The 23,591-nt window shown below is 36.5% G+C and overlaps 2 protein-coding genes across 2 annotated transcripts in view; one reads left to right on the top strand and one right to left on the bottom strand.

Annotated features, from left to right (window-relative positions):
• Nucleotides 1–18,687, top strand: part of ASPH (aspartate beta-hydroxylase) — a 115,481-nt gene extending 96,794 nt beyond the window's left edge. The window contains exons 24-27 of the mRNA XM_062570331.1: nucleotides 4,793–4,928; nucleotides 5,823–5,914; nucleotides 9,158–9,291; nucleotides 14,424–18,687. Coding sequence (XP_062426315.1) covers nucleotides 4,793–4,928; nucleotides 5,823–5,914; nucleotides 9,158–9,291; nucleotides 14,424–14,574 — 513 coding nt within the window. The 3' untranslated portion in view covers nucleotides 14,575–18,687. The remainder of the gene's footprint in view (nucleotides 1–4,792; nucleotides 4,929–5,822; nucleotides 5,915–9,157; nucleotides 9,292–14,423) is intronic.
• The window catches only part of CLVS1 (clavesin 1), a 92,607-nt gene continuing 87,564 nt past the window's right edge, over nucleotides 18,549–23,591 (bottom strand). Inside the window, exon 5 of the mRNA XM_062570330.1 lies at nucleotides 18,549–19,991. Coding sequence (XP_062426314.1) covers nucleotides 19,904–19,991 — 88 coding nt within the window. The 3' untranslated portion in view covers nucleotides 18,549–19,903. The remainder of the gene's footprint in view (nucleotides 19,992–23,591) is intronic.

Genomic DNA, 23,591 nt, shown 5'->3' on the forward strand with positions numbered 1-23,591 from the left:
TAGCTCTTTTCTTGGTAACAGGCTATATCCCTGAGCCTGGACCATATTGAGGCTGCTGATATATTTACATAAGTATTATAATTAAGCCATTAAGTTTTACAGTCTTCAGAGTAACCTTCACAGTTGAAAGTATAAATCCAAAATATAAGTTAAATGCACCAGAAGAAGAATATTTGTATTACTATGTTTCCCCCATGACTCAAAACAGTATTTGAATCTTTGAAAGAACTAAAGCTTGATTCTAACAGTGTAGTATGCTGCAAGCTAAATTTGAGGTAGCATTCTCCAGAGAGTGGCAACAAAGTCATTGAAGACTTTTATTTTATTCATTTCTGTAATATTCTAGCTTCTGTACATATTTTAGTTAAAAAAGGTTATCTCTCTATTCCACAGAGCAAAAACCAATCAGCAGTTATTTTTTTTATATTTTATCTCATTATATACATCTAACATCTGTACAGAATGTGTGGGAAATGCTGCCAAATCAGAATGGTAGTATTTGACATTGACTATGTGAAAAATGAAGCAGTGGAGGCTCTGACCCTCTCTCTATATATTTGACTACTTATTGTTAAATATGAACAAATTACTTTCAGTATCTTGGTAGCTTAATAATGCTTACTGAGGATTTATTCATGGCTAACTTAAACAATGCAAATCCAGATCTTTCTGACAACTATATTTTTGTTCATTGTACTCCCTAAAACAACTGCAGTCAGCCATGTTCCAAACAATGACATGCTATATAGCACAGAACTAACTTAATTTTGTCATGTGTTTTCTTGGTTTTGGAGATGATGATGTGAATTTGAAAGTGACTTCTTTTTCTAGGTAGAAAACCCAAAGAAAGATTTTTTTTTTCAGTTCTCCCAATCTAATAAAGTTCTTCTGAGGCGAATAGTAAATGTTTTATGAGGTAGTCATAAAACTGTGAGATGTATTATCTATGCTAGTTGTCTAACTTATATGTCAAAAACAAAAAAGTTATTTCCAGAGGATGATTCACCCCCAATATATTATAATAGATAACTGTCTTAGGATGGCATGTCTTCCTTTGTAGTGTTATTTTTACTACTCTTACCTAAAAAAAAAAAAAAACAAAAACAAAAACAAAAACCTCAACAATTATTTTGGGTGTGATGTTTAACTACTTGATTCGCAAGGCTGAACAAGACAAATCTCATACTTCTCACTTCACTATTACCTACTAGCCCCCCCCCCAAAAAAAAAAATACTATGAGACTATATCAATGACAGGTGTATGATGCTGGTAAATCCTCATTAGCATTTTAGCATTTGCATGCTTATGGAAAGTGGATTTTTTTTCTCTCTAGCTGCTGCTTAGGTTTTGTTGTTTCATTGAAAGAATGGGAAAGAGCACTTTGTAAACCAACATAGAAAGTGTGTGTTAAGTGGCTCATGTCAATGCTGTTAATGTGTCTAGTTTACACTCTTCGAGAGCTTTGGATCTGGAGATTCAAAAAGTTCTTTCTTACTTGAGTTCAGCTACTCTCATCTTTGAACACCTATCCTCTTCCCTTGGTGCAATTAGTTTTCCTCTTCCAGTCTTATTGATTCATTGCATCATTTCTGCTATTTTTTGTAGAACCTCAGTACAGTATTATTTTTTCTGTTTCTAGTGCCTATTAAAAAAAAAATACTGTCCTAGAAAATTTTCATCAGTCTGAAATAAATACATACATGGTGACCTAGATAACTGTGTCCTTTCCGCATGTTGCATCTTCAGCTGTTGGAAAAGATCCAGATGATGCTTTGCCAACAATGTACTACAGTGAATAGCTGCTTGATTAAAGTAGGTCTTGAATTGTCAGTTTTCTCTGATGACTTAGATTTTATTAGAAGTTTCAAGCACAACAAGAAAATCACAGAAAGAAAATGAAAGTACTGGCAACCACACATATCCGTAAGGTTTGCTGTGGAGTGACAGCTAGGGCTCAATGGATAAGCTAGAAAAGACTGAACATTCAAATTTAGTGGAGAAATTAAATTGAAATGTGTGTGTAATTAAAATGTCTTGAAGCGTGCCTGGATGCTTTAGGCGGAGCCTTATGTTGAAAGGAGCAAAGATATTAAGCATGCCCTGTTGTCATCTTGAAGATGTATAAACTCTAAGAGTGACCAAATCCTGCGAGGGATCTATTTTGAACTGTTCAAAATACTGCCTCTCACCTGAAGGTTACTGTTCCCCAGCTGAGACATGAAGGCTTTCCTACTCTGTTTCATTGGCAAAATGAAATAGGGTCAAGTCTTCAATTTATAGTCCAATGGATTGAAATGCATGTGTGGTCAGCAGTCATGCTTCACGTGAAGTATAGTGGCCTATTAATATATGACTGCACCATTTATCACCTTTCCCTGAAAAAGGTTTGACATCAGAGACTAAGGATCTTTAATGCAATACAGTTGCACATAAAATTAAATAAATATTAAAAAATCCTTATTTAAATCTAATAATATCTTTGTCAATAAAATCTATAGTATTTCCAGATGTAAAGCAACTGTAAACTTCCATTATCACTAGGAACAGTATTAAAAAGCCATATGGCAGGTTATGGGAATCAGCTGTTAGGAAATAAGTGCATATGCTCCAGATGCCATTCATTTGCCACCAGATTCTTCATTTGAAATCAAAATATTACACCAAATATAATATGAATTTGCCACTCTTAACCTGGGGCTTGAATTTCCACATATTGTGGAGCATGATCATATTTAACTTTTTTCTGTAGTTTTTGGCTCAAGAGCCTTAAGCCCATTATATTTAAATGGTGTTATGCATTCTTAATATCCAATATATGCATAAGAGTCTGTAAAATCACAGAGATAAGGCTGAGCTGTGTTTGAACTCCTGTAACTCTCCACTTCCTTTGTATTTAAGGAGAGCTGCATATTACTTGCAGTAAAGCATTACTGTTTGTTTAAAGACAGGTCCAGATTCTTGAGGGTGTGGAGGCACTATTGATTTCAGTGGAAGTTATATCTAAAATCGTTCAGGAGTTAGGTCAAAATCAATGATATTCAAATCATTTTGGCTCCAATGTGATAGGGAAAGAGCCTTAAAAGGAAAGGAGACACATGCAACTTCACAGATTGACTTTCAGCCTTTGTCACTTCTGAAGTATCAGAGGTGACAAAATTATTAATTTCTTTCTCTTCCCCAGCCAGTGCAAAATCAGCTCCTCAAGCGGGTATTTTCATTTGTAGATATGGTAGCAGTAAACCAGTACCTGTGCAGGTGAAATACTTATCTATGATTAGGTGAGAATTTTCAGTCTGCTCTTTTTTCCTGCAATATAGAAAAGTCAGTTTTCCACAGATATTGTTGAAAACTTTTCTCCCTAATATTCATTGTTAAGGGAGTGTCGTGGAAATCCAACAGAGAGAGAGAACGGAATGAATGCATCAGGAAAAATGATAAGTGTTCCTCACCTTATACAGATTGATGAGAGATAATACAATCCACTAGCAATTAAAAAAAAGTACTGTAATACTGGAATTTTAATCCTAATTTTCATAAACTACCTATCTAAAAATGTTCCTGTGGGAGTTAGTCATTTTGTTATAGAAAGTATGTTCTGTTAGTAACTTTGCTTTCTAAGTCTTTTATGGTGTATCAAGGTAAAACCTGTTTTGTAGGATCTGCTGTCTTTTGCTGTTGCCTTTTAATGGAAAAAAAAAAGTAGAAAATGCGACTGTTTAACTGAAATGAGGAAGGATAATAACCATGTGGATTTTTAAGACTAAAAAGGGGCAATTATATCTTCTAATCTGACAGTATAACATAGGCTTTTGAGTTTCATTCAGCTTTACTTATCATGCAAAGAAGCAATGTGGACACATACCTTAGCCCATTTTCTGTATGAAATGGATTGAGAATGCCTTACAGAAGTGCTTGTTCAGGAGCACAAAGAAAAGTGCAACGTATTCATCCAAAATAAGATTTAGTGAATAAAGCAAGCAGCTGGGAAAGGGAAGTCACTTCATTATTATTGAATGCCATTGTTACTCTGTGGATTGTTTCATTTATATTACTGTACCATTAAAATGACTTATTATTGCTAGAATATAGTTTTCTAACATACCAAATTCTTTATAATATCCTAAGGCAGCAGAGAAGAACAGAACTTTTACATCTATAGTCTTATGATTTTGGTATGCATGAAGCACAAAGTGGTTTACTTATTTTTAATGAGTGTATTCATAAATTTTTACCTGGAATTTCAAGTAATTGATGTTTTTCAATGGGATCAGAATGTGCAAGTGAATCTTTGCAAACCTTTTTGAAGGTTTAAATCATAACTGTCAACTATAGTGGCATGTTTACATTTGTCCTCTTTCAACTGTGACATTCTGTTGACATTTTGAGTTTCAGGTTATGCTAGTGGATTTCTTGTCTCAGGAGTGCTTTCAGGTAATAGTGTGCTACATTTGAGAAGATCAATACTCTTGTTAGCTTGCAATATAAAATAAACTGTTAAATAGCTCTCACAGTAATCAAAGAGCAAATTAAAGTGAGGCCTAGTCTGCAAAGAGGTTGGGGATTATTGAAATTTTATGATACAAATGTAATTGAATCTAAAGAATGATGCAAAAATTGTTTTTATAGCCTTCAGATGTCAGAAGGAAATTGAATATAAGGAAACTTGATAATGATGATGAACTCTTTGTTAGTGCTTTTAAATTAGAAAGTTAAAAATGGCAGGGAAAAATAAAAAGGCACTAAATCCACATAAAGCGAGTTCTCACTGCAGTAATATGGCTCTCAAAACAGTCCTTAGAAAAAAACTGGAAGCTCATTCGGGATGAGGGGCTTGCTGTGATGGATAAAAAAAGAAGCCTCTTCTTGCCTGAAGATGAGAATCTACGAGAAAAGGGAGACTGGAGTCAGTTTACCTTATGGCAGCAAGGTAAGACATTTGGTAATTCTTCCTCTTCCCCTACTTCACTCTCACATTAATATTGTGTAATAAGGAATAGCAACATAGTTTTTCCAGAATTGTTTTTTAAATTACTGAATCTGTCATTTAAGTCTGTGAAAGAAGGATGCTAATAAAACAGTGTCTGGGACCCCAGCAACAGTGAGCATGAATTCTTTATTCTAAACCATGTTCCCTCAAACACTTCTAAGAATCCCTTGAGACCGTATTCTTCTCTTGGCAAGCTGGTCAAAACTGGAGTAATTTTGTAATGGGTAATGCATAGCACAGATCAGCTTGAGCGAAGACGGGAGAGTGGGAGAAGATGTATCTTTAATATTGGATGCCAGCTAGGTGAGACACTATCATTCAGAAATTATATGAAGAAAAGAATATGAGCTTATTAAGAATATGAGCTTTAATAAGCCTGCTGCTCTGTCCCTGAACTGTAAAGTGGGAGTCCCAATTATTGGAATGTCCATAACTTCTTATAGGACTTTACATATTAAAGACTGCTGAAAGCTAAAATATTATAAGCAAGATATATCAAAATATAATCTGATGTCAAAATGATATTCTGTTGGTGGCATTTTTGACCTTTTTCCTATACAGCCTAATTAATGATCATTCTTCAATAATCGTATTTGAAAATAATAGGAAGTCTGCTCTTCTCCATAAATAATTTAAAAGCGAAGGTGCTGCAGGATGCTCTGATATTCCTAAGTATCAGTAGTTCGTTTTCATGATTTGTAAAATGAGAATAATAATATTTACCTGTCTTTTTGTGTTAGCTCTTTGACAGCTTTGTTACTATTCTAAAATGTAGAAAACATAGGGATGTTCATTTATTGCATTCACTAATGCTTTAGTAACTATTTTCACTAGGAAGAAAAAATGAGAATGCTTGTAAAGGTGCTCCAAAAACCTGTGCTTTACTGGAAAGATTCCCAGAAGCTACTGGTTGCAGAAGAGGGCAGGTATTTAGCAAAATTTTTCATTTTGTTATAATTTCGTAATGCTGGGAGCAAGTGATGTTGAGGAATGTGTGCAGAGGGATGCATTACCTTGATATATTTAAGAATGTCTCAGAAACATAGTGAAGTTAAGACAATAAAAATATGCCCGGTTTTAACCCTTGGCAAATATGTGGTAAAACATAGCTGAAGCCTTTCTATGGAATTTTTGGTTGAGCTGTATTATCTTACATTTGCTGCGAGCCCATAGCGTGTAAATGGTTAGCTGCCATGGGTCAACTGACAAGAAATAATTTATTGAACCATAGCCATATGGAACCTGGGCTGACCCAATAACTGATCCTGCTTTGAGCAGGGAGTCAGACTAGATCCTTGATCCTTTCTAACCTGAATATTTCTATGATTCTTTGTATCTGACCTTAACTTTGACAAAATTATTTCAGTGAGCCAGATTCTCACTGAGATGAACTTTATTCGTCTACCCCAGACAGAAGTACCTAATGGAAGCCAAACAGCAGTGCTACTATCTCATGCTTCCTTTCTCAAGGTAGAGGAAGAAAACTTCAAATCCATGAGCTGTGGCCTTGGATGCCAACAAAATTTAAGTCTGATCTATACTAACTGCTCTGCTACAAATTAGCCTTGCTAAATCATACAGTCAAGTTATATGTGGTGGATCACATGTACAAACCCTGCTGGATGGCCCAGTATGGATATCATGTGAATCTATAGGACAGAATTTTTCACTGTTCATTACTTTTTTTGAGTAAATTATTATATTATATCCTTAATTAATAGGTTAAAATATCTTTCAGGTTGCAAAAGTAAGAATGGGAAAGTTAGAAAAACACAATTTAATGATAGCATAATCCTAATTCAGAGACTTGGGTGTAAGTGTTTATCTCTTCTATCAGGCTTTGCTTTTTGATGGGCAGAAACTGATGGCTAGTGTTCTGGGAATGAATGAGCTATTGTTTCATTGATTTGTTTGAAAAGCTATTTGTAGTAAACAGTAACTGATGAGAGAGGGTATCACAGTCAGTGTAGCTGACCACAAGAATACTGGTGTCTGACATCCATAGCCAAAAAAGGGTACTATCTCAGAAAGTCAGTTTTATTTGTCAGCTACTATTTTGCTCATCACTTTTTGTCTCCCCATATGTTATCGCTGGGACACAGTTTGCAGAAGTATTGTGTATTCACAGCTACAACTGTAATCCGGGAGAAAGATATTTTGAACATATAAAATATTAAATAGTTTGAAAAGTGATGGCCTAGAGGTCTTAAGTTTTACATCTAGTCTTCGAGGATGTCTAGGACAATTTTGGCCTTATACTAGCCATGCCTCAGATTCTTAGAGGTAAAATAAATAAAAAATATCACCTAACCTTCAGAAAATATTGCAAAGAAAAAAAATCATTCATGTAACAAAAGAAAAACAGGAAAGGAAATTAGGATAAAAAAGCAAGGAAATCAAGAACTCTGTGGTAGAGGCACTATTTGGATGATTTACATTAAGTAACTTTTGGCACCTTGCATACTGACAAAGTTAGAAAGAAATACTGATTAATTATCTACTCAATGCAGCTGAGAGACTGTATAGAACAATAGCAAGTGATCATATTATTAAAGATAGTATCACACTTTTAAAAACAGCAAAAAACTGAACATATCAGAGTTACTTTTAATTCTGGGCATTTCTTAACTCTGTTCAGAGTTTCACTTTACAGCTGTAACATGACATGACTGTAGTTTAGAAATATTTATGTATTATATATAGTGCTTGAGTACAGAATATACATATAATTCACAGATATATCTAGACTGATTTATGCAGAAAAATAACATACATGACATCATTCCAGAATACTATTATGTTGCCATTATAAAATTATTTAGCTGTAATATTAGTAACTATCTTGCATAGCCAGCACTAGCAGTTATTTGAGTTATTTTAGTGTCTGGCAGGGAGTCAAGCTAACACATCTCGTTGTAGCACTGACAGCTGAATGGAACATCTGTGTTCACCTTGACCACTATAGCTGATCACTTGCTGTCCTAGGAAACTGCTGATAAACTAAAACCTCAAATGGCTGATAAACTAAAACCTCTAAGGCATTAGACAGATACTCTCTTCTGCTGACTTTGCTATAGTTGGAGAACACGTAACACCTTATACCACAAGATTTATTGAAGTTATCCTGTCTCAATCAGTTGTGCAGATTTCTCAGTTGATAGGAGGTTATGGATGCTTCTCACCACTGCCAGATGATACTCACATTTCCTGTTCATTGGGTTGTCATTGATTCACAGAATAATTGGGGATAGGAAGGACCCTTCTTGTTGACATTCAATCCCTCACCAGATTCAACTGCAGATGGGCTTTAGCTTTCCTAACCCCATCTTCTGCATTCTCAGTGTCTGTGTATTCATCCTGGGTCATCCATCCCTGCTTCCATCTCTTGTATGCTTCCTTTCTGTGTCTGAATGTAGTTCAGAGCTCCTTGTTCATCCATACAGGACTCCTGCTACCTTTGCTTGATTTCCTGCAGATTGAAATAGACCATTCTTGAACTCAGAGGAGTTGAACCTTAAAAATCAACCAGCTCTCTTAGACCCCTCCTTTCTTTAGCGCCTTTGACTGGCTTTTTCCAGGCAGATCGCTGAGTAGGCCAAGTCTGTTCTTCTGAATTCCAGAGTTCTGAAGGATCACAAGTTTTTTTCCTTGATTCCTCCTCTCAGAATCCTGAACTTCACCATATCGTGATTGCTGCAACCAAGATTGCCTGCAACCTTGACATCTCCATTGTCTTCTGAGAGAGGCTACCTGCCAGTCATTTTGCCTAACATAGGACTTGGGCTGAATTTAGCCATGATGCATCCCTTTAAATGACAAGAGCATCTTTTGACATGAAAGAAGATATTTTTCTGCTTGTAGTTAGGAGCTAATTGTTTGTAGGTTGAAATTAATCCTGATTGTTTTAAACAAAAGGAAAGGTGTACTTTCTCTCTCTCTCTCTCTCTCTTGCACGTGTACACCCCCCCACACACACACCTACACACCAAACAACACATTTTTTGTAGTGTTGAATGTCTTTGGGATATGAGAAAGCTCAATTGTGGCTGGTACCCTAACACAAAGTGATGTCGCACTCTTGTTCTCATTGTGGGTGAGAGGTGAAGTTCTGGGCTCTTAGTGCAAGGCTAGTGAAAGTAACCTGATTGGCCTCTGATTCTTTTTTGCAGATCAAGTATTCCGTTATGCATCCAGGGACTCACGTCTGGCCTCACACAGGGCCCACCAATTGTAGACTGAGGATGCATTTGGGTTTGGTGATACCTAAAGAAGGCTGCAGAATTCGATGTGCCCAAGAGAACAGGTAAGGTGTTTTCTTTTTCGTTTGTTTCCCCCCAGGCCTCTCTTTCCCAAGCCTGAAAATAGGTTGGAATGCATATACCAATAAGGAAGTATAACATGTTTTATTAAACAAACAGTATGCTCCCTAACTCTTGGAACAAATATATAAATGTTAGTTGCCAAACAATTCCAAAGTGATCTATGGAGACAGAACTACTCTTCTCTTCTGTCACTTGGAAATAGCATTGGTTTTTGTCTGTGAAGTTTCTATGTTTACTTTTACAATGTCCGTCTAATATAATCACCAACTTCCTTTATCTGTTTTTATTTTTTTACTTAGAATTCTTTGCATATCCAGCAGAAGTTGAGACTAAGCTATGCCTATATTTTCACCACTGTAACAGCAGGATATTATCACTGAGGCATGATTCCTGTATAGTGTTATATGGTATAATTCGGTTAAATATATTCTAGTTGAAGCTGATTTACAGCTGTGATGGTTTTGGCCCAATGAGTTACACTGGTAAGCAAGTTTCATTATAGTACATTTTGAGTAAGAATTCTTACTCCTTAGGGAAAAATTATGCTGATTTGAAAACCTATTTTGTCTCTGTTTGCTCATTGAAAAAGCAAAACAAAATGCAATAACCTAGACATTTACAGTCAGGGAATATCCTCTCCTGGGAAATATGAGAAAATCCTGAACTTCGAATGTGATGGGTGTTTACACGGTATTATTAAATAAGCTAGAAAAGTATAGTATTATCTATATTACTATTTCCTTACAGACTTCATTTTCTGAAACTTATGTGGAGCTGTTTAATAGCTATATGTACATTTTTGGAAGATGTTATGTCTTGCCTATATGCATCTGAGTGCAACAAAATTTAAATTTGGATTCTGTTCATGGTACTGTTGTACAGATATATTTGATATTGCAAAACAAAATGACAGTCACAACTGCATGACTGCAATAGATCAGAAAGATTTTTTTTCAGAACGTTTGAAAACAGCAGCAACTGGAAATCTTTAGAACTTTTGAGGCAAGGACTATGCAACTATTAATAGCCAAGATGATGTCACTACAGAGGTGTTAGGATTCCTGCCAACGTTTAGCTCATTTAATGATCTGTCATAGCCTTACCTAGTCTATATTACAGCCTGAATGTTTGCTTCCAGCATTCCAAACCAAGATCCAAAATAAGTTAAAGACAGACATGTGAGTGGAAGGAGGAGTAGCTAAAAGGCTTAGAGGACTACTAGTGAGATGTAGAGTCTTTCCCTTTTATTCATTACTGTGATTCAGGTCAGTGGTGACTGAAAAGCGTTACCATCAGATGGCTGTTCAGTGACCTTTGTGAACAAAGTGGTGGTTTTGTTCCCCTTCCGAGGGAGCAGGTGCTCACAGCTCACTATCCATTATTATGGCTGACACCCTTATTTGTTTTAGTCTGAACAGAAGGGATGGTGGTGCGGAAAATGAACTATCCCTCCCTTGGTACCAACAGTCTCTCAACAGCAGGGATGTGGCAGGGCAGAGTGGAGAAATGTCTGTTGCTGCTGGTATGCAGACAGAGCACTTCAGTCCCTAGGCTGCTGAATCTGGCTCATTCTGTACACATCAAACTCCCTCGCTTGAAATGTAAAACTCGCATTCAAGCTGACTCTGGCCTGTGCTAGCGTGTGTTAATTCCAGTTGACTTTGGCAAGAGCTATACATTCAGCATCAAAGACAGGATTTTCTCTGAGAGCATTCAAAGTACATACACAAATGAAAATGAAAGGTTTTTTTTATTCCCCTACCTCAAGAAAGAGGAGTTACTTGTTTACTTGCAGAAGAGTCTTTTTTCAGCTGGTGTGAGCTTGTACCCCGCACTGTTATTCAGTGCAGCTGCAGTATAGTTAGGTGTTTGGGCCATAATGAACTCTCAGCTCTGTAAACTTCAGTGTACAATGCACAAAAATGGTAGGTAAATAATATCTAGTTATCAAAATCGAACATCTCTGACAGAGATGATAATCCTGTTTTGAAATGAAAATATAGAGTTATAACCCTACACAGAAGTTATTCTAAAATCCCAGCTGTGACAGGTTACATGAAAGCCTTGTAGATGATACAGAACTCTGTCTTGAAGTGGCTAAGCACCATAGCAGAATAATATTGTCCCTATGGTCCCACTCTGCAGGACTTTTCAAACAATGAAGGTGTCTGGAAACTATTTATTTGCATTCTAATGGTGGGTTTGGTCAGTGATCCACAAAGGGCTAATAGTTCTGTAAACTTTATGACTTTTTTCTTTGTTGTGCAAAATCGTCCATCCCATTATGATGCAAATAACAGATCCCTATTTTAACCTCCCCAGCTACTTTATCTGGATGATTTGAGGTTTTACTGTATTTGACTGAGCTACACTTTCATGTTATTTAGTGTAGGGCTTTTCGGACTTGATTTAATAAAAAATCAAATTGGCTCAATTCTTTACCACATTATACCATGGTAAATGGTTGACTCCTTTTGATTTGAATAATACCAATGTAACCTTTGTGCAGAAGTAGGAACTTCAATCTGTATAACTTAAAACTTTTCTTTGTTTATCACATAGCTGTGATGGTAGTAGAAAAAAATACACAATCATACTTAAAATCTGCTAACGGCTCCTTATGTGGGCCTTTAAAGCCGATGTCCACCTACCAGCCAGTGTAACTTTTTCACTAGATTGTGCTTGTTGGTTTATCCATTCTTGCCAAAAATATGCTTTAAAGATTGCGTTTTTTTCTCTTCAGAACTCTCCAGCACAACTCTATAAATTTTGGTGGTTAATATTTTTCTTTTGCTAAGTTAAACATTCAAAAATACATAGAAATTCAAATCTCATTTTCACCTTGTTTTTGAAATAATGACATTTCTTTTCATGTGGATGAATTCAATAGAATGTATGCTCCTGTATGATGGCAAGATCTTTGTTTTTTTTATCATCACTACTGTTTACAGTTCCTAATTCACTTGAAAGGGACCCATCCTCGTGGATTGTCTTACTTCCTCAGGAATCCTGTTAAAAAGTTTGATTGTTATGTGATCATTGTAGAGTGGCTTTAGGAAATAACATCTCGTTTGCTTTTAGTTATTACCCCTTCAGGTGAGACAGGATGAATAATCAGATGCATACTTCTAGCCTACTGCAATGCAAAAGGAATTTGCTTTGCTCATTCCATTGCCTGACTTTACTATAGACAAATCATGTAACACACAGTCACTGTGTCAAGTTGCAGTAGGTGAGACTGAGCATCTCAAAGGCGGCAACAAATGGCTAAAGCAGTGGCTTCTTACGATGTTCTGACTGGGTCACTAACGGTCACTGACCATATACTGATTTTGCAGTGCCAAGACTGCAGTTAACCAGGCATTAAGACTGCTTTCAAAATTATGAATCAAGTTCTCAACAGGCTGGAGAGAAATGAGCCAACTGAAACCTCATGAAGTTCATTCAGCACAGGCAAATGCAAAGCTCTACACCTGTAACAGAGTGAATAAGCCCTTGCAACAGTACCAGCTGAGTGATGACAGCCTAGAAAGCAACTTCACAGAAAAGGACTAGGGGTCCTGACTAGCTGAACGCAAATGAGTAGTGTGCTCTTGCAGTGGTGAAAGCTAAACACATACTGGACTGCATTAGCAAGTGAGTAGGAAGAAGTTTGAGGGAAGCGATCTTCCCCCTCTCTTCAGCACTCAAAACATTACATCTGGAGTCCAGTCTATGTCCAGTTTTAGGCTCCCTGGTACAAGAAAGGTACTGATAAACTGGAATGTATCTAGTGGAAGACTAAAAATAAAATGATGATTAGGGGCCTGGGGCACATGATGTACAAGGAAAGGCTGTGAAAGCCGGTTGGGAGTCTGAAGAAAAGAAAGACAAAGGAGACAGGGTCTAATTGTTGTCTTCAGCTAATAAAGGGGAATTATGCAGGAGACAGAGCCAGGCTTTCTTGGAGATGTACAGTCCTAGGCTGAAAGGCAATGGACAAAAGTGGCAGCAAAGGAAATTCTGTCTACATAGAAGAAATAATAATTCACAGTGAGGTTGGTCAAGCATTGGAACTGGTTTCCTGGAGAAATAGTGGAATCTCCATCCTTGCAGATGTTCAGAACTTGACAAGAAGCTAAGATACCTGATCTAACCTTGAAGACAGATCTAATTTCACAACTGCAAAGTCCTACTTTGAGCAGAGGTTTGGACCAGGTGACCTCCTGAGATTTCTTCCAACCTAAATTATTTTGTGATTCTACACTTCATATAATTGAAAAGAATATAGGTTCTTCTAACAGTTAATACCTCTCTCATATATTGCCCTATTGCCGTTGCCTTTAAATGTAGTCATGTAGCAATGCTTCCAGTCGCAAACACTCACACAGAGTACTTGCGTCAGTTCAGTGATCCGCTCTGCCTAAGCAGTGCTTGGCAAGCAGAGGGGGTTTGTTATGAGTACTTACTCTTTCAGTTCAGCTTTAACAGTATAATTGTCTCAGCATGCAGTATGCCGTTGCAGCCTTCTTCTGAAGAAAAATTCTTAGGCTCTGTACTTTGACCAAATTTATACGATAAGACTGTTCACATTCCCTAAATTTGTAAAGAATGATCAAGGCCTAATTCTGTTGTTCTTATTTTTTAAAAAAGCAAATTTGTTTAATGTTACTGATTTTCAGACCATATTGCTGATATCATTCCCCTGGTTTCCATTGCTCATTATATATGTATTCGATTAGAGAAGGAGAAGAGTTGCTTACTACCAATATTATTCCAATGAGGCTGACAAATGTTCTCTGCTTATTAGACTCCAATCCTTAGAGTATATAAATAACAGATATTGCAAATGTCTGGATATGTATATGAGCACATGTGGGCATAACTATGTAGAATGAGAAAAAAACAATCCATCAGTAATTTGAAGGTCCATTAGACAGATCTTTCTGTAGTTTATTTCCCTTAATATTCTAATCTCTTCTTATTGGATACTAAAATCCTGACTGTGCAACACAAACTGATTAACTCATTCTCATATATAAAAGAACATCTTCAGAGCTGATGCATAGCCAGACAAGTGCCCACTCCATGGCACTTCAAATATTACTCTAAAGGATGTTCTTTTCTGTTGCAGAACCTGGGAAGAAGGGAAAGTCCTTATCTTTGATGACTCTTTTGAACATGAAGTATGGCAGGATGCTGAAAATTATCGCCTGATATTCATTGTTGATGTGTGGCACCCGGAGTTAACAGCACAACAGAGACGTACCTTGCCTGCTATTTAAGGGGCTACTTCTGATGTGAAGAACAGAGGAACTTTAACTCTTTGGAGTATGCAGATAGAACCATGCAGGATTAACTTGCCAGCATATGGAAAATACTAGTATTTTAACGATTAGAAGATATGAAAAAGACATTCTACAGTGACAAAGGACTTAAAAGAAAAATTTTTTAAAAATTATTTTGTTTCATACTCATTCAGCACTGATATGATAGTATTGTTTTGCTGCAAGTTCCAAAACACAAATCTTGTCAGCCTAAGAGCAGTCGGTCTAGATTTTCAAGCTCTGGAATATGTAGATGTTTTTGCTATACCTGTGTGATGCGTATGAAAACAATTGGTCAGTCACAGGCCTGGCCACATTCAGGCACAAGATTTGCAATCCTACATCCCAGAAATATTTACCAGGTTTTTATTTTATCAACGTTTATGATATTTATAAACTTATGCACACAATCAACTTTGAAAATCAGTTATGCAGTTGTAATGCTAACTGCTTTAGGCATAAAGCATGTCCATATATAATCAACTGTAGATAATGTGAATGGGTTGTGTGCTTTTGTATTTTTCTACCTGAGTAACTGTATTTTTCTATCGTAATTATGAATAGATCTTCTGCTTTAATCAACCACTATTTTTAAAAAGCAATGTATGTATAAGTGCTTCTCTAGCTATTAGCAAAAAAAAAAAAAAAAAAAAAAAAAAATAGACTGTATAAGTAGATTTCATTTTTGCCGAATGTGGCCTTCTCTTGTCTTCCTGGAAATGTAATCAGAAACTTGTATTATTGACCTCCTAGTGGTTTTTCTAAAACAAAGTAGTTCCCTTAGTTAGCATACAACCTTCAGTTTTATAATGTGATTTTGGAAGATGCTGAACAAAATGACAACTGTAGATGTGGATCGGAAGGTACTTGACAGAACTGAGGATTATATGGTGAGCTGCTGATCTTCTTATCATTACTAAAGTTTGTGTTATGATAACCCTTTTCTAGCCAGCCAGGCTTTGAAGCTCCTTTCAGGAGCTCTTCTAGGCTGACCTTGGGTGGTTGTTCAACAGGAAAAAATCTATGAAGAATTTCTTGAGCTAAGAGCAGACAAACAAGGTCTAACTTGGATTCCTGCTAGGAAGCAGAGCAAAGAGCTTGGGGAGCTTTTTTCAAGTTATTAACTTGTATTCTGCTACCAGCATCCTACAGAGTGGTATAATAATCCCTTCAATGAGCTAACAGTGTGCTTGCTGTCTTGAAATTTATGAAACTATTGAAGTAATCTTATCCCAGTATAGTTTACAATATACTCTGTATTTGCTATTTTGAATTTCCTATGTGGTAAAATGACCTTTTTTTCAAGAAAAAAATCTGTTTGGGTATTTAAGCAGTTTGCTGGCCTTTTGGCACTGTACTGTTTTGTGGGAGACAGAGGGTACAGGCCCCTCAGCTATTAACCTTAACAGGGGGGAGAGACGCAAGGTTGCACTGAAGATGTTTATGGCAGTCTCTTTTCTACTCTTGTGCCAGGCATGTTAGGGTGCTTAGCGTTACCAAGCCTGTGGCATCGTTACTGAGGGCTTGTGAGAGACAAGTACTAAGCAAGGAGCCAGAAAGGTTACTTAAAGTCTCTGCAGCTTTGGCTTTGTGGTTCAGAAAAGCACTGAATTTTTGATAGTTTTGTTTTGCTAGGAGACTACATCATGGTACCCGAGTATTGTATGCACTACAGCATATGCTACAGAAGAGAATATCACATTTGCTGATGCAAAATACTGATAAGAGCCTTGCATTCCCCTAAACTAAATGCTTTTCAGATTTTGTGTTTTATTAAGTAATTAAATCTTGTAATGCCACAGAACACATGGTAATTGTGCCATAAATTGCTGTAACTAGTTTCTGGAACTGTGCACTTTAATTTCCTTTTTGACTATTAAAAATAAATAAGACACACTGAAAACCTCTCTCTGATCAAGAATCAGTTTTAGATAGCTATGATAATTAGGCATTATTTTGTTGTCTGTATCAAAAATTACACTGAAACTGTCATTTACAAAAAGGAACAATTCACAGTTGAGCGTTGTATGAAAACTGAAAAGATTTGTATGAGTTTAGAAAATATAAAAATACCGTTGCAAAGCTTTAGGAGATTCATATGCAAAACTGGAAATAAGGTACTCATTATTGCTCATGGCAAAAATAAAAATAATCTCTCGATCGTGGTTTAGTCAGAGATTGTATTTTGTGTCTCTGTAACATGATCAAGCAGTACAAATTATGAAATATTTTGTAATTCTGTAAAACAGACATAGTAGTTTATAAAGAATGAATCAAGAAATGTTTAAATCAAAATTTATGTTGTAGGAATATTTGTATTAATAATGCATTGTAGTTTCTATAGCTCACACTAAACACTTCCTAGCAAAGGAGCGGTAAACATTTTGGAGTTTTATTTATAAAAAAATCATGCTGTGCTTCAGATTGTTTTGTTGTGCCTTTGAAGTCTTGTACTTTATCTTTTCAGATTACAATTGACAAATAGATCAAAGCAATCAACACAAAATGTGTGTATGCCAAGGTAGTATGTTTATTAAATTGTGTAGTGACATATTGGGCTGTTAGAATCTTAAGTGCCTTGAATGTGATAAGGTGGATTATGAACAACTCTTGTAACACTGAAGTGATTCTACTCTATGCTTACCTGTCAAGGAGCTGACAACATATATATATATATGTATGTTTTTAAGATACTGTTATTGGTTTAGCTATATACATGGTGAGGATATGTAGCAAACTATTCTGTAAGTGGTATATCACTTTAGGTGTTTCTATTTGTCAACCCATATTCCATCCTGAAAAAGTCTTTCAATGGAAGAAATGAATGAAAATGGTTTTTTTTAATGGATAACAATTTCAGTTTAGATACTTTGTTCTTCATATTTATTTACAGTGGACAACTGATAGAGAAGGGCAATATAGTCTCCTATTTGTAAGGCTTGACTAGTACTTACTAATTAGTTTAACTAATTCTAACTCTTTTTGAGATTTAATCCTCAAGGACTAGATCTCAGTGATATTCAGACTGTTAATGCATAACAGCTCCCCCTTGAATAAACAGTGACTGTTACAGGTGGTCACAAAGATTTCCATTTGAGATTGTGTTAGTGTTGTTTCTCTCTTACTTGTGATTACAAAATCCTGGATGAGTATTCTTGTGAGAGCACCATTCCAATGGCAGTAGAAAGAGAAAATTGCAACCCAAAGTATCTCTTTGTTAATGCTGCAGTATAGTATGCAATGTCATGTGTGTGTGTGTATATATATATATATATATATATATATTTCTGCTTTAAGCAACTTCTCTAGTGCAAAACTTTATTTCTGTAGGACTTCATGAGCCTAGGGAAGGAAAGGGAGTTGAATCCTGTCACAAGGAGAGGACAACCTAGTTCTACAGCAGGTGCTCATGTTAGGAGAAGGGGAATGGAAGAAACCCCAAAGATAAATGGGCTCAATGTCTTATTTGTTTGATGTTTCTGCAAGCTTCTACATGTCTGCCTCTTTTACTGACTTCTCTATTTCCCTGCTGAGAGCTTCCACTGTCTTAACGAGTTGCTGTGTATCATGGAGGCCAGGCTTTGTATCAATAACATACTGCTGTGGAAGAAGAATTATTCTGAATTGGGTTGTTCTGTGCGAATCTAGCAGATAAATCCCATATATGTTAAATGGGATCTGGCAGAATGTCCCTTCTGCTCAGTGGAGGCATAAAGTATTGTGGTAGACAGAGGGGACATTTTGTTACCCCATTCATTAGGGCTAACCATGTCCAGCTGAACTCTGTCATCAGCTTAGTGTCTCACTTAGGAATTCAGTGGGTGTTCCAGAAGCATATTAAAAACCATTATGGTGCCCATTATCATCTCATTATATATATATATATGTATATATATATATATACATACACACACATATATATATATGGTTTATGCTACTTTGACATGCTGGTGCCAACCACTTGCTCTAATGATTGCCAATGTATGACAATTAAATTGAAAACAAAATGTGTGTACAGTATTTGTAACTGTTTTAGGAAATAAAGTCACTGCACACGCAATTTGATAACGATTTTTCTTTTATTTCTTTAATCTGGTTTCCATTTCAATGAAAAGATGGGACTTCTTTTGCAAATAGAGCAAATAGAGAAATAACAAACTGATCTTTGGCATTTCTGTTCTTCCATTCTGTTCTTTCATATTTCCTTCTAACAGAAGCTTATACTAAATAATTAATTCTAATTTTCCTTTTCCATTTTAACCACAGCCGACATCTGCAATCAGCACACCCCTCTGGCTACACCTTCCACTGACTGCAGGAGGGAAGAGGGTTAAATGGCTCTGCAGAGCTTCCATGAGCTTTCATTTGCAGTTGTGACCTAAATGAAACAATCTGGATTGAACCATTAATCACTGATGAATGTGTTCAATGAGTCTCCCTGCTACCCTCTTCACACACACACACACGCACATGCACACGCGCACGCATGCACACACACATATCTTACTAACAGGCCACAGAGTTGCCTGTGGAAAAGCACATCGTTAAAATTAAATAATTGCATTTCAAATTATGTGTGTCTGCTGCCGACACAGCTCATTACATTTAGCTGACAGTTTTATAAGGGCTTCAAAAGTTAAGAATAATTTTTCCTGGGTGCTGAACTAAGTGACCCCAGTAAGGAGTGTGGATGATGCAATCAGAAAGTGTTGTGTTGAATGGCATTACATTGGCTTTTTTTTTTTTTTTAATTAAAAAAGGAAGCACAAATCTTTCCATAAAACTAAAACATACTGGAGTTGCTGCTATTTCTGCCCTCTGAATAAAACTGTTAATTACTGTGCACAGTTTAAATTTGAGATGCTTTTCTTTAAAATACATTTAACCTTAGCTTCTGTAAAACTGAGCATCCCTGCTGGAGGTTTCAGGAAAACTTTAACTGACACACCCTAGTTTCTTTAAGCAAAAATACAGTCCCATCATTTCCAATATTTTAGTGCCACAAATCAAAAAGAAAATGCGGAAACAAATTCTTTGTTTATGGATAGGCTCCTGCTTTGTCTTCCTTTGTATCTTATGTCAATAGAAATTTCTCCATTTTTGTTCAGCTTTGGCTGCACAGACAGATGGCTGATGACAGTTGTTAGTCTAGAAAAATGAAGTAGGATCTGTTTTCAAGCAAGACGTGTGTGTGCACGTGTGCGTGCAAAGTGTGTTAAGCGCTCTATGAGTTTCTGATACTGTGGAAGTCTGTTAATGTAGTTGTGGGTGTTCAGTGACTTGGAACTCAGTCCAGAGCCAACAGTGGCTGGGTATTCTCATTTTCACCCTGGTCTTCATGTTTCAGCGTGCCAGCTTCCACTACAGACTGAGACCTGAAAGCAAGAATATGCACATGGTCACAAAGACTGCTTCAGAAATAGCAACTTTCTTGGAATCCCTTTGCCTTATTTTAAGGTCTTTGCTTTTGCCTATTTTCACATTTAAAATAAATGTTTTAAGTACTGCATTTTATTTATTTACTTATATTTCAGATTACTCCAGAATATTTGGCACTTGGCTACTATCCATAATGCTGAAGGTACTCAATAACTTAAAGGTCTGATCCTGAGAGACCATGAGATCTGTCAGTGTTTAACGTCTTCCTTGAGCAAATTGCTTGTGCAACTGCTTAATGGATTAGTGACATGAACAGTTATTTGCACAAGTGTTTGTAGGAGTGAGGCTCTGTCCAGGCTTGTAACAAATCCTGAGATGGGTGAGTAGATAAATTACATTTTACTGATGCAGGGGTTTAAGGGGCAGAACTTCCATGAGTGACCCAAGATCAATGAAGAAGCAACAACGGAATTTTGAGTCCCAGTCCTGCAATTTATCTCTTTGTCTACACCCTTGAAGTAGAACCTTATTCAGGGATAGTCTACTTAAATTCGTTTCTGACTTTAAGGTGAGAAACATTGTTTATCCTTTGCTGCTAATGGAGAAAAAAACAGCAGAGCAAATGAATAAATGCTAGAGAAAGTGGAGTGTCAGGATTTATTGCAGTAACAAAAGGAGTTTAAACTATTGGGAAGTTTTAGATTTATTTTCAGAAGTGTACTCAGTGTCTGCTCACCGTGCCATAGAAGGAAGAACTGATGTGTTTATTGTTACAGAGATTCATTATCCTCCTTTATAGCCTTTTGGGCTAGGAGCTGTCTCCCAGTTTGGAGTGGACGATGAGTTTTAGGGTTAAATCACCGTTTGTGAATTAGGAACTTTTTAAAAGGGAACTTCAAAAATTGAAAAGGTAGCAGTAGACTCATCCATCCCAGGCATTTACATATTGCATAGTACAGTTTTAGACAAGCAATTTTCTCATGGATAGCTTTTAAAATTAGGGTAATTTATTTACCTATATGTGTTTGTAGTCTTGGTTCTTCAGTATGGTAACCTCCATTTAAGCCCCAGCTATTTTGTGAGATTAGATATCATTTCTCTTTTGATAAGAATAATTAATAAATGGCATGCTTTGATGCTGCAAAATTTGATCAAGACTCAATACCATGACTGTGAATGATTTTTTTCTTCTCATACCTGAAACTTTCATTAAAAGTGAATAAACAAATAAAGATGTCTAAACAGAAAAATTGCATGCTTAATGGGAAGATTTTACACCAAAGTTTTTAAAGAAAATATAGTTGCCCCAAATTCTTCACTGTGTATTTTTTAGAGCAATGTGACATGCGTAATGTTTATGACTATTCTAATATTAAAAGTAGCTGATTCAAGAGATCATGCAAACTGACAATTTACGTATTTCTAGAATATGGTAGCAAAAGTTAATCATATGGCTTTGAAAATTTTACAAAATTCAAATCATAACAACAGTTTGTATTCTCTTCTGGATTGTCAGAATAAAATATTAAATAGGATTATTAATACTTTTACCTATGTTTTGTTTATGTCTGATTCATTATAGTAAAAGGAATATAAATAGTCACAGAGTCATCACAGTAGTGCCCAACACACATGCAATAGAAAGTCAAATGAGAGAAATCTCACAGTTGCCAAATGGTGCCTTTTGTGACCACAGCTGATCATCTCTGTGCTCATCTCATTACAGAAATAATTTCCTTGTGTCTATAAGAGCCAGATACCACTCTGCTCATACTGGTACTCAGATGCCTGCCAGATTAGGAGCCATTTAATTCCAAACTCTGTGTGCAGGTCCCACACTGCTGCTTCTTCATACAGAGCCAAAAAACCTGGAGCATCTAGAAAATGCATTACAGCCCGCGTGACTCCCAAATTCAAGACACTGATTGATTCAAATGCTATGCCCAGCCCTCCCGAGTGGCATGAAGACAGATCCAATTGAAGCATTAGTATTTGCCTGATCCCACAGCAGCAATAATCTCTTTCTCTTCTTTTTGTGGCTAGAAGCTATTTTGCCACCTGTCCTAAAATAGGCAGGTCAGACCTCTCTCTTGGGCTTTCTAGAACTTAAATTCAGCCCAACTCAAAGGGAACATTAATGCTTAAACAACCACCACCACTTTTTTGATCTTGACAATGTCACTAAGGCATGACATCAAAGGACTCTGCTGTCTCGTTTGTATTTCTACTTTCCAAATGCATCAATTGTTTTATTTGCTGAAAAATGTTCCTAAATTTTTTTTTACACTTGAACTTTAGAGAGAATAAAAAAGAAAATTACTCAGTTCTCCCTAAGATTCCAGAATACTTTTTCAAATGCCTCAATTATGGTAAATATATGGCACAAGCTCACAAAAGCATATTGGCAATATATATTAATGCAGTTCACAGCCTTATGTGACAGCTCAGGGTGAGAGACCTAGAACATCCTGGAATATACATTCTATAGCTATACTTTATATAATGACAAATAAAAACAGTAATTTGCAGTAGGTCACCTTTGTACAAGCATTATTAACTGACCAGTGTTTATATTTTTTTTTCTGACTGTGAAAGTTAATACAAGATGAATACCTATTTGGAAAAAAAAAGGAGTCCTATACACTGGTTTCCTGTTGCTCTTGTGTATCTAGAACAGGTATTCAGTTGAAGAAAAACAGCAATGTTCATGCTAGCTCTAGTTCACACAGTATTTAGGGACTTTGTATCCTGATTATAATATTAAAGCTACAAGTAAGGCTATTTTTCCATTTTAAAAGTACTGCTACCCATTTAAAGTGCATTTCATTTTCTTCAGAGGACTTTATAATCAGTTTTCAAATTTTTAGCTAGAATCTGATCATGTAGGTTCCCAAATTCTTCAGAAGGTACCTAGGTATCTACTTGCACCTGCATGACCTGTTGAAAAGTAAATTGCTGTCAGGTACCAAAGTAGAGCTACCAAAGTGCTGGTGCTCAACCACGTCCATGTAGTTTGCAACTCTTGCTTCATTAAAGAGCAGTTTCTTGTACAACAGTTTAAGCCACTTCGATGTGAGTAGTACAGAACTTCTCATTTTTGACAAGCTGGATTTAAGCCACTAAATGCTGAGTATACTACTATGTCAGTACCGCAAGCAAGTATCGCAAGCAAAAATTCATGACATCAGAAAAAGCATTTTTGGCTACCTTTTAGTTTCAACATGAATAAATACCTGATGGGGGGAGTGAGTAAAGACAACAGAGCCAGACTCTCCTCAGTGGTATCCAGCCTAAGCACAAGAGGCATTAGGCACAAATTGAAATACAGGAAATTCCACTTAAAAAAAAAAAATTACTGTAGGGGTAGCCAAAGACTGGGAATGACTACCCAGAGAGGTTGTGGAATCTCTGTCCTTGGAGATATTCAAAACTTGACTGGAGACATGACCCTGGGCAGCCTGCTCTTGGTGAGCCTGCCTGAGCAGGGGGCTAGACCAGACGATCTCCAGAGGTCTCTGCCAAACTCCACGATGCTGTGACCAGTCAAGACTCCTGTCTTTCTCAGAAGTACTAGCTGCTTTACATCACCCCATTTA

This window comes from Rhea pennata, chromosome 2, assembly GCF_028389875.1.
Source record: "Rhea pennata isolate bPtePen1 chromosome 2, bPtePen1.pri, whole genome shotgun sequence".
In the NCBI taxonomy this organism is placed as follows: Eukaryota; Metazoa; Chordata; class Aves; order Rheiformes; family Rheidae; genus Rhea; species Rhea pennata.